We start from the raw sequence: 12,048 nt of genomic DNA, 5'->3' as shown, positions 1-12,048 counted from the left end.
TTTCACGTGCACTCACAATGTTGAATTCACAACAATCAAATTCAAACTGATCAAACTGGTAACAGTTTGGCGATAGCAAAATTTGTTGTATAAGCATGTGCCGTTTGATTAAATAAATAAAAAAAAACATTGTCACTTTAGATCGCATCTATATTTCAGTTTGTATTTTCAATTTAGGTTTTACGGGATGACCGTAAAAGTAAAAATTTGGAATTGAAATAAAAAATACAAAAAGATTCCAAAACCCAATCTTAATTTGATTGCTTAGTAACGACATCTCTTGTCCGGGTGAGCGGTTAGTTCCAATGGAGTACCGAAAAAGTTTCTCGATGAGGGCTACGGTATAGATGTCGCTAGCGTCACTGCTTAAGTGGCTAAATAAGAAACAAACAAGCTGAGATATGAGGTGCATAGGGAAAATTCGTGTCTGTACCGTTGACCATCAGTGGTGTAGCGGTATGGCACGCGGTACGGAATACCGAGGACCTGGGTTCGATTCCCAGTGCTGGTCTTATTTTTCTGGTTTTTCTGTGCATCTATATTTCAGTTTGTATTTTCGATATTTTTATTTCTTTAATTGTATAATATAGTATTTTCGTAATTACTTTCAAAGCAGCTTTCTCGGTAGAAAGAGATAGTGAGACTTTGGCGCTTTGGCGCTGTGGCACTACAAGCTACGAGTATTATTATTATAAAAAATGTGTGGCATTGACCTTCATGTTAAGACATGCAAGGCCAGCAACGTATTACTTAGTTGCTTCAATCGTTCAGTAGGTGTCTGTGGACTGCGCTCCGATTTTTATTTAACATCAAATGAACAAGTAGGTACCTGTTTGTCTGTGTTCATGTAAAAAACTGTTTTTTAAGTATTCTGAAAGAATTTTGAAACATCCTTGTGTAATACAAGAGAAATATTATATTTAGTTGAAGCGTGGTGGCCTAGTGGTTTGACCTATTGCCTCTCAAGCAGAGCGTCGAGGGTTCGCTACCTCTGAGTTTTTCGGAATTTATGTGCGAAATAACATTTGAAATTGACCACTAGCTTGTTGGTGAAGGAAAGCATCGTAAGGAAACCTGCAAAAATCTCAAAAACAATTCAATGGTATGTGTGAAGTTCCCAATCCGCACTGTGCCTGGGTGGGAACTACGGCCCAAACCAAGATGATGAGTATGATTGGAAAATCATTAGAATTGCCGTCCAATAAAAATGGTTTCTTTGTCCACAGTATCGTCGGCCCAACGCGAGCTCGGCAAGGGCCCAGCGAACGCTTCGGCGACGGCCCCACCGGCCGGCTCAGCGGACAACGCCATCCGCGGCGCCTCCGACCCGCGCCCCACCCCCCGCACCGGCCCATACTTCGACCCGGTCGCTTCCAAGAACGTCACTGCGCTCCTCGGGAAGACTGCGTACCTGAACTGCCGGGTCAAAAATTTGGGGAATAAAACGGTAAGTCAGAGCCGCACACCGCGTTCTGCCCATCCACTCTCTACGAGGTTACAGGGAACGCGAGTGCGATAGTGAAGACGGTGCGCTCTTGTCCCCTAGTCTTCCATCGCCTTGCTTCACCGTGCGTCGCTCCGCTTTGTGTCTGTTTTTCCGGCGCGAGTCAACGAAGAGCAGGAAACTAGACGTAGTGGGCAACTGAATTAATTGAGAGTGTGGATGGCTAGTACACTGCAGCCTCCACTCGCCAAGATTCCTGCCGAGAGCCTATGGAAGGCGCCTCGCGAGTGTCTGGAAGGGGCATCGACAACGCTATCCGCGGCGCCTCCGACTCGCGCCTCACCCTACGCACCGGCCCGTACTTCGACCCGGTCGCTTCCAAGAACGTCACTGCGCTCCTCGGAAAGACTGCGTACCTGAACTGCCGGGTCAAAAATTTGGGGGATCAAACGGCAAGTCAGAGCCTTTGCACACCGCGTTTTGTAAGAAAGAACCCAGCGAACGAAAAAAATATTTCGAAGATCGCCACTTCGCTCGTCGGGAAAACCGCATATCAGAGGCTTTATTGTCTAACACTCTAGGAATTACAATCGTTTTTAGCACCCCTTTCTATCACATGGTATAAGACGAAGGTAGAAAGGGATGATGAATGCGATCACGAAAGTCAGCGCGTTAGATAATACGGCCTCTAAACTCAACGTCATAATCAACTGAAAAACATTCACAGTTGAACAAAGGCCTGCTCCATACCTGAACCGATGGATTAAAACGTTAGGATAGACAACGGTTAATTAAAGTACGTTAATATGCAGACTTACCAGTAGAAGCAAACAGAAATCGCAATTAAAGATAATATAATGTTTGTTATAGCAACGTCTGTAGAGGTACAAGCAAATCACTAGGTTTTTTCTTCTCCACAATTTTACGGTAGATAACTTTTAATTACATGCGGCCTATATTAACTCCTTTGAAATACCTTCTTGCCGCGTGCCAGCTACAATTTGCGAGCGCTGGCGTATAACCACGGCAATTTAAACCTCATTTTACGGTAACCACACCCACAATTAAGAAAAGTTTTGACAATATAATTTTAATTTTTACCCCGCGATAAAATAACAAGTTTAAATGAAGCCTGAAATAAAGGACGAAAGTTTAGTTACGTGAACAACAAAATGTGGTCTGCCTTCGTAATAGAGCTTACAAACTAAAATTGTACACGCGTTGTAGCAAAATTTACACATACAGTTGTTAGCCAAGTTCAGTGGAAAAATTGGCGTTAACTGGAGTTAATAAAATTTAAATCTTTTCGACAAACTACACAAGATTATTTTTTATTACCTACGACCCAAATTACGATGTGTCCGTTATCGCTTACACTCTAAAATATTTTTCATTTTATTTTTTACATTGTTTGTTATTATGATGTCATATGAATAAACTAACTAACTAGAACGTATTCGAAATTGTAAAATTAAATAAAAAAAATAACGTAGTTAGTGAAACGTATGAGTGGACTGTAATAAATAACTAAAAGCAAACGAAAAAATTATAATTATATGATGAAATTGAATATACTTGATAACACAACCACACAACACGACGCAATAATGACAAGTAACAGAACAATATACAAAAAAAGAACTTTACAAAAAAAATAAACGTAGTTTGCTACAGTTAGGTAACATTGTCTGGTTATTATTTACCATAATTAAAATATTTATGTAAAATATTTACCTAAACATGCGCTTTTACCAATAATGTAATTTAGAGGAAAATAGAATTGAGATTTCGTGCGTTGTTACGGGTTCTATTGCCATATTTTTAGTTCTGATAGCGTCTGTTTATAAGTTTTGTTGCCATATTCATATATTTTTATTTCAATAATATATTTAATATATCTATAACATATTTTTTTTGATGAGTTCTGTATATATTTTACCTTGTATCTTTTTTTTGTGCAAACAAAATATGTTATAATAGTGTTTCTTGGATGAAGATATTATGTTATTTCAATAGGTGCATGATATTCACTAAACTAGATCGATAATTTTTGTTTTTTGTGTACACAATGAAACTTTACTTTAAAAATATCTATACCTACTTACACTGAAAATTAAATAAAATCTTAAGCAACTATGCTTAGCCCAGAGCTAAATCAAGTCACCCACCCCTATTGTCACAGAAACAGCAAAGCAAACTTGCCCCTTTTTTCATTTAAACATTTTCGGTCTATTTCGCTAGCCCAATTTGCGTAGCGTGGACCACAGCGGGCTTAAAATGAAAGGCAACAATAGCACAATGCAAGCTTAAAGCCATTGTGGGTTTATATAAAAATCTCATTAGGCCTCGCCACATCTTTCACATAAATAACAAGTCGCTAACGAGATCTCACTCAGATGCTTTTAAAACGAGATTTACTATGCCCGTTTAAATTTTACGTGGTGTGCGGTAATGATCACGATTTCATTCCTCTTGGAACATGCAGGGCTACTACGAAACTCGAAAACTCAAAGTTCGTGTCGCGCGGTCCCTCTCGCTCTCGTATTAAACAGTATGTGTCAGAGGGACCGCACGACACGAACTTCGAGTTTCAAGTTTGGTAGTAGCCCTGCTGATTATATTCAGTTGTGATGTCTTTTTTCGCGCCATTTGGGCCGTTTTAAATCTGTGAGGTTTTGTTTGTGAAGCGAACCAGTCAGTTGAGAGAAAATATGTCTACCTTGGCGATTGGCCATTGTTTTGCCCTAAAGAAAGAAGTTTTTAGCTTGAGAAGTTGATATTTTGTTTGTATAAATGCATTTAATTTTGGATTGTCATTCAGTGATTCACTTTTGCCAACTCTTCTTTAAATCTGATTAATGATTATTCTTTTAACAGTTCGTGAAATTGGATTAAATATCTTTCATCGTAGGTTTTTAAACGTCTTTAGTTTACTCTACTTATTAATTATAATTATTTTATAGAAAATCAGAGAGTAGAGTAGTATTTAATTTTTTTATTTAATAAACTAAGCAGCTTATAAACGTTCGATACCTCAGACATTGCCATTTCAAAGTTTGATATCTAAAAAATTGCTCGACCGATTTTCATAAAACATAGCTATAGCAGGACCATTTCGATTAAACTAGCTTTCAGTTTGAAAACTGCATGAAATCAGTCCATCTATTTGGTGGCCACGATTCCACAGACAGACAGATAAACAGACAGATAGACTTTTGGGTCAAATTTCTAACGACCCTCTTTACGTCGGGGATTATAAAAAGTTAATAAATTTCACTTTTACATTCGCACTGAAAGTAAAGTACCAACATAAAAATACTTCCAACAAAATACTTATCCTTAACGAGTATAAAATTAAACCATAATACACCGCAAGTATTTCATTAAGTATGCAAATAGTCCAATAAAGATAACATAAACTTTGCTCCCAGTGTGAAACTAAATGTTTATTACATTGGTAAATAAATATACCCAGAGCCCTGGAAGTAGGTATTGTAATGTCTAAGTGAGTCTGAAGCGAACACAGTTACGCCATTAGAGGTAATTTCCTCTCACATAGAAACTGTTCCTAGCACGTACTTGGACTTCGAATATTTAACGAGTAATTCAGAAATACTAGGAATTTATTAAAAGTATGCTCAGAAACCTTTCTTCTGATTCTATACTCTTTGAAACAATCTCATATAAAGAATTAATAGCTATATCGTGTGTGTTTTATTACACAAAAGTTCTAGTTTTATTTTTGTGGAAAATATTTCCTTGTCTGACTTTGTCACACATACAATGTTTTAGACTATCGCGGTCATTACTAATTATATGAATTAAATTCGGGTGTTGTTCCGCGTACCTTGATTTTAGAGAAGCTCGATATTTCGGCACAGTTGCATGGGCCATGATCACGGGACGACTGGAGAATGGAAATCGTGATCATGGCGCATGAAACTGTTCCGAAATATCGAGTTTTCTAAAATCAAGGTACGCGAAGCAACACCCGAATTTAAATCATAAAATTGACACAAATATATTGATGTGTGTAATAAAACGGTTTAATTTTTTTGCAAAATATCAGAATCTCAATGCAACTGCTAAATCTGCGGTATTGTCTAACGCTCTGACGTTCGCAATCGGAGTTCGCAATTGATTTCACCATCTCAGATTTCAGGGTCCCAAGATACAGGCTCAGCCTAGTTTGGGGTCCGCTGGGCATAACTATAGTGTAAACTTGTGAATTATTAAGCAAATAAATATTTTTGTATTTTTTTTTGTATCTCTTTCTACCCTCGTGTTAAACCGTGTGAAAGAAAGAAATATCTAGTGAGAAACGATTGTGATTTCAAGAGTCTTAGACAATAATTCCTCTGGTTTGGGAACGTTTGCCAAGCCGCTCGTATAAGCTAGTAATTAAATGAAACGAGAGTGTGTACCTATATAAAACGAGTATAATATTGTTTACAGTAAGCGACACACGACAGAAGTGATTAAAGACAACAGCAGACTAAGAATAAAATAATATCAAACTAAAAAAATATACACATACAAATCAAATGGCCAGAGTGTAATATTATAATATAAACAAAAAGGTTTAACACTAGTGTTGAATATTTTCACGGTGAATTAAACAAATGAATTTATCCATATTTTTAAAATTCGTAGGACTATAGAAATAAATTAAACGGTGAAATACTCGGTCAGTGAGTGCTGCCCTAGAGCTGAACAGAGCTTGCTAACGAGACCAATGTTATCCTCATTGTTGGAACAGAAAAAGCTAACGTTGTTATTTTTATGCGAAATCTTTTTACGGTACTGCCCTAATAAGTGGATATGGCCTCAGGTTTAAGTTTAGTGAATTCAAGAAACACGAATACCAAAATATTTTTATTAACATATAGACTATACCCGCGGTTCTGTACGCGTAATCCATAAGATTGAATTGATTTCCGAGATTCTACGAAATCCTCATCGAAATACCGCTTTCTAGCATTGATAGTCCCTGACTGAGCAAAGCCGCGGACGGACAGACAGACATACAGACAGACAGACAGACATGGCGAAACTATAAGGGTTCCTTTTTTGCCATTTTGGCTCCGGAACCCTAAAAACCCACACATTCACTTCCGAAAAGAAAATAAAAACAGAGTAGAATAAGTAAATTTTTTCTCCAAGCATCGTTGCGTTCGAAGAACCGCTAATAACCTAACCAACAAAAAGTTGGAAAATCCCCGACTTTGTCACTTCAAAGTTCAATGTCTCGAAAACGGCTGAACCGATTTTGATAAGTAAAACATATCTAAAACCCATTGCTAAAAAACCTGCTTTCAAATAAAAAACAACGCATTCAAATCGGTTAACCCGTTTAAGAGCTACGGTGCCACAGACAGACACTGACACAAAGACACACATAGCGGTCAGACTTATAACACCCCTCTTTTTGCGTCGGGGGTTAAAAATAGTAACAATGAAAGCTGATACCTTGGCAATGACTTATTTTATTTCTCTCGACAGACTAGGCTTTCCGTTGAAAAAAGAGGTTCTGTTTTGACACTAAAAAAAGTCAGTTTTGTCATTTTCTTCCATAGTGACTCAATTATAGAATTTGATTTTTATTTCGTAAAGTTTCAAAATGTTTTTGACGGATTTAATCAACTCCGCCTGTCTCGTTTCCTTGTGAAGTATATAGAATAATCACCCTAATACCACTAAGACGTCTGAAAATTAATCATTCCAACAAACTAAGCGGTTTATATGAAAGCGAACAATTTAATTAAATCGTACGAAATAAATTAATTACCTACTATCACAAAATTATATCCAATTTCCGACGCTTTTCAAATTAAAGTGCGAAGTTAAGAATCAGTGCCTCTAAAGTACAATCTGGCAAAGTTTTGATTAAAATAAGGCGAAATAAAGCAAAATTGGGAATCAATTTATGCCCTTAATGTTTGTTTTGATAATTAAATTCATTTATCTTTAAAAGTAATTACGAAGTGGCAACGACATTCTCTTATTAATTTACTCTTGATTGACAATACCTGAAATTGAAATGAGTTGGGGCCAATTTGTAGGTGAAATTAATGTTGTTTGTTGTAAGAAAACAAAAGTAATAGATTATGGTGTTTCGTCATATTTCATGCGACGACAGCCCAACAACGGAACTTTTCGCCTTAGTGGCTGTTGTGGTTGTTTTTGTGCCGTATCGACTTTTGTTCACCTTGAAGATGAGTTTAAGTTTCACTCGGTTCAGGTATTGGTCCTTTATTTCAACAAACATAATATATAGTATTGGGAGGGTGCGAAGTACTAGGTAATGGCAGCGCTCATATTGGCCAAATCTATCTGTCAGTCATGCTCAAAATTGTCTGTCTTTACAAAGTTTTCTATATAGGTTATAATAGCGTATCCCTTTTGATCATGGCGAAGCGCTCATATTGGCCAAAAGAAGAAATATCTAGGCTCTGTCATCTGTCATGCTCATATGAATCTGTCTTTAACAAAGCAATTTATATAGACTTTAACTACCTAATTTTAGTAATAGATGTTCTATAATAATAATAATAATAATAATCATTTAATTAAATATAATAATAAAACAGCAGCAGAACTAAGGTTACCGACGTAGCCCGAAGAATTGCGAAACTAAAGTGGCAGTGGGCGGGGCACATTGCTCGCAGGACTGATGGCCGATGGAGTCAGAAAGTTCTCGAATGGCGTCCGCGGACCGGGAGACGAGCTGTCGGTAGACCTCCAACAAGATGGAGCGACGACTTAGTTAAGATCGCGGGATCGCGGTGGATGCGGAAAGCACAAGACCGGTCTGAGTGGAGAGCCTTGGGGGAGGCCTATGTCCAGCAGTGGACGTCTTTCGGCTGACATGATGATGATGATGATGAAATATAATAATATGCCCGACTGGACGCTTGTTCCTGAAGTCCACTTTAATTCTATTTTTCTTGTTCCAGATAAATATGCAAGTCTCGTGGGTGAGGCACAGAGACATACACTTGCTGACTGTCGGCCGCTATACGTATACGAGTGACCAACGTTTCAGAGCCATACATCTACCACATACAGAGGATTGGACTCTACAGGTATTGTTAACTTACTTATTTTGCCGACAAAAAAGGTGTCAGTTGAAAATAGAAGAATAACTAAAAACTCCGATTGTATTTCTACAATAAATAAGTAGAGCCGCCCACGTTTCTATGTTTTTTTATAAAGAAATCTTAAATTATAAATCGTAGTCTGGTATTTTAGAGGCTCTAGTTTATATACTAATACACATCTAACAATTTGCTTGAAGTTTCACGAAACAATTACCGTGCAACAGACTTGAAAGCAAGTTAATAAGCATTCATGAATTTTATTTATTAGTTACTCACGTATTCAGAACAAACATCAATATTAAAATATTTATTACAACCAAATGGTATAATTGTTAATTTACAAAGCCTTTTCTTTACCACAATTCTGTACTACAATTTGAAATAGTTGTACTACAAATTTACGTATAGTTTTAAGATTCTTTGAAGCATTTGAATTAAATAAACGCTATTTTACTCGTAATTAACGTAACAGAACCTTTAATTAAATATTGTGGTTAATTTGTTACTCCAACCAAAAACCGAAAAGGTTTCTTCAATTAAGTATTTCAATTATTCTAAAACAAAAGGAGGTTTAAATATGTCTTTCTTTTGCATGATATTTTGTTTAAACAAAGTATTACCTTGGGACTTACTTTTAATCACGTAAATATTAATTTAACTTTTTTGGACTTTGTACGACTTTTCTTTTTCTCTTATAAAAATTGTATTTTTTCATCATCACTTAGTAATAATATACATAAGCTTTTATTAAACTTGCAATATTTTGGCTTTTATAATACTTATATGCTTAGTAGCCGTTATATCTTTCATTTTTGTATTTAATCAAAATTTGCAATATATAATGCTGCGAAGTATGTGAATAACAAAGTAAGAGCAAAGAAAAAAACAATAGCTATATGAAAAATAGCCTTGAATTATGTCTTTCTAAGCTGCTGGATAAAAGTCACTTCGTGTGCGATTCCGACTCACCCTTGGCCGACTTCATTGGTCAGCCTCTTCTTAGAGGCCGATATAATGTAACTGAAAAATATTTTATTTGTTTCAGATCAAGTACCCACAGCATAGAGACTCTGGTATATACGAGTGTCAAATATCGACGACGCCTCATATGAGCCATTTTATACACTTAAATGTCGTAGGTAAGTACATTATTACGTCCAGTATAATAATTCAAATTTTGCGTTATTTTTTAGGCATCATAATTGTAGAACCGACTTTCTAAATTATGTTCCTATTAAACCTCACGGGCACTACACTACACACATGGGTGTTATTGCATTATTTATCAGCTTAAATGCTATTTTAGAAACGTTTTATCTCAGAATGTATATAACTAAAGTATAAAACAAATAAATAAATATCATGGGACACTTGACACCAATTGACCTAGTCCCAAACTAAGCAAAGCTTGTACTATGGATACTAGGCAACGGATAAACATACTTATATAGATAAATACATACTTAAATACATACTAAACATCCAAGACCCGAGAACAAACATTTGTGTTATTCACACAAATATCTGCCCCGGCTGGGATTCGAACCCAGGACCTCAAGCTTCGTAGTCAGGTTCTCTAACCACTTAGCCATCCGGTCGTCAAATATAATCCTATTGTAGCCTCTTAATTTTATAAATGAGAAAAATTGTTTAGATGTTTGTTACTCAATCTCACTTACAAAATAAATGTGAAAGTTTGTAAGTCTGTTTGTTTCTTAGTTCACCATATCTAAACTGTTTTAGAAGAACTTCGGTATACAGATAGTTTGAGTCCCGGGGAAGGACATGGAATATTTTTTATCCCAGAAAATTGCATAGTTCCTTCGGAATAGCGACAACCGAATTCTGAGCGGACGGAGTCGCGGGTAACAACTAAATAGGTTGATGGGTTTCAATAAAATAAAAATTGCATTGCTCACGAAATAGCGATATAGCCGATAAACGAATTCTAAAATCAATGTCAACAAATTGCTTCATTTGTTTTTAGAATCTAAATCATAATAAAATCGAATTCAAAGTTCAAAAAACATACTAGCGATCAAATAAATCAGTCGTACAGTTCAAATAATATCTGAAGTGGCTTCAACTCCAATAACAATAATCGTAGGTCCTTTGATATTTTTAAGCACTCTGTTTAAAATAAACGCTCTTCGTCTCGACGGTGAGTGAACTTGTTAACTTAGATAGTAATCTCGTTGATCCCCGCGATTTACTAGTTGTCTAGCCAGGTTCATGAATACAAAGCTTTACGGCTCGGCCATGACTACGTGCGACTCGCTCGGCGAGTGATTTTATAAAACATCGTGATGGTATTGCTATATAACTGCTATGTCTACTCCAATAATTATTCGTGATAGACTTTTATATTCTTTAAAAACGAAAAAATGTGAACGGTTTTTAAAGAAAATAAGTCTATCACGAATAATTATTGGAAAAGACACATTAACTTATATTTAAGAAGAGTTCTATCAGACCACATTTGTAATTTTCATACAATTTATATGGAATCATCGAGAAAAACGATCAAAAATGCAACGTTGCCAGCTCAGCAGGTACCGCTCGCCGCTTCGCCGATCGCGAATAATATATTCGTGATTGTAGTCTTAGTATATGTTACTGAGGGATAGCAAGACCAAGAAATAGCTGCTATTAAAAATTAAGATTGTTGTATTAAGTTACACGCTGACATTTTAACGACCAGTTGTTAACTTAATATGCAATTTTAAGAGATATTTGTGGTGTAAATTAATTGAAAGTAATTTTTGAATACTTAATTAATTTAGTACGAAAGATTTTATCGTGGCGTCTTCTGGAATAATAAAGAGTGTGGAATTATCGATACAACAACAATTCATTTTTATAACTAAGGGGCTGTTTCAGCATCCATTGATTAGTGGTAACTGACGGTTAAATGTGATGCTGTCTCCAAAACAAATCAAACATATTCGAACAAAACAAATAGAGACGGCATCACATTTCACCGTCAGCTAACACTAATCAATGGATGGTGAAACAGCCCCTAAATATAATTTATTCAGTTTATTGCGATTAACTGAAACAAAATCTAAATCAATACATATCAGACCAATATCATCGAATTATTAAAAATTCAGAGCAGTTTGTTAATTGCGCTTTTCCGTTTCTCGAGGAAATCAAAACTGCCAAAAAATACCCTATGTGCAACTTTTCCAATACTTCATTAAAAAGAAGGAATTATAAAGAAAACACACCTGCTACTTTAAAAGAAGTCTAATCGATTCTACTTTCGATTTAAAACAAACTAATTGGTTGGTTGGTTTTGGACTTCAATTATATGACTAACCCGTACTAAATATTGATTCTACGTAGGTACTATGAGTAAAAGGCTTAAAAATGTGTAGATTATATTTTTATGATTAAATTTATTACAAACCGTCGAGCTGGAAGTGAACGTATAAACGAAAATAAAAGTATACGCAAAATACACGTGCATATTATTATTCATTCTCTTTCCAATAACGGTGA

The 12,048-nt window shown here is 35.9% G+C and overlaps 1 protein-coding gene across 3 annotated transcripts in view; it reads left to right on the top strand.

Moving 5' to 3' along the window:
* Positions 1 to 12,048, top strand: part of LOC141441302 (neurotrimin-like) — a 52,541-nt gene that overhangs the window by 31,751 nt on the left and 8,742 nt on the right. For all 3 annotated transcript variants that reach the window (XM_074106009.1, XM_074106000.1, XM_074105993.1), the window contains exons 2-4: positions 1,227 to 1,447; positions 8,401 to 8,529; positions 9,590 to 9,683. In XM_074106009.1, the coding sequence (XP_073962110.1) occupies positions 1,227 to 1,447; positions 8,401 to 8,529; positions 9,590 to 9,683 (444 nt within the window). The remainder of the gene's footprint in view (positions 1 to 1,226; positions 1,448 to 8,400; positions 8,530 to 9,589; positions 9,684 to 12,048) is intronic.

The sequence above is a fragment of the Choristoneura fumiferana genome, chromosome 2 (genome assembly GCF_025370935.1).
Source record: "Choristoneura fumiferana chromosome 2, NRCan_CFum_1, whole genome shotgun sequence".
NCBI classification, from domain to species: domain Eukaryota; kingdom Metazoa; phylum Arthropoda; class Insecta; order Lepidoptera; family Tortricidae; genus Choristoneura; species Choristoneura fumiferana.
This window is presented reverse-complemented; position numbering and strand designations above follow the sequence as displayed.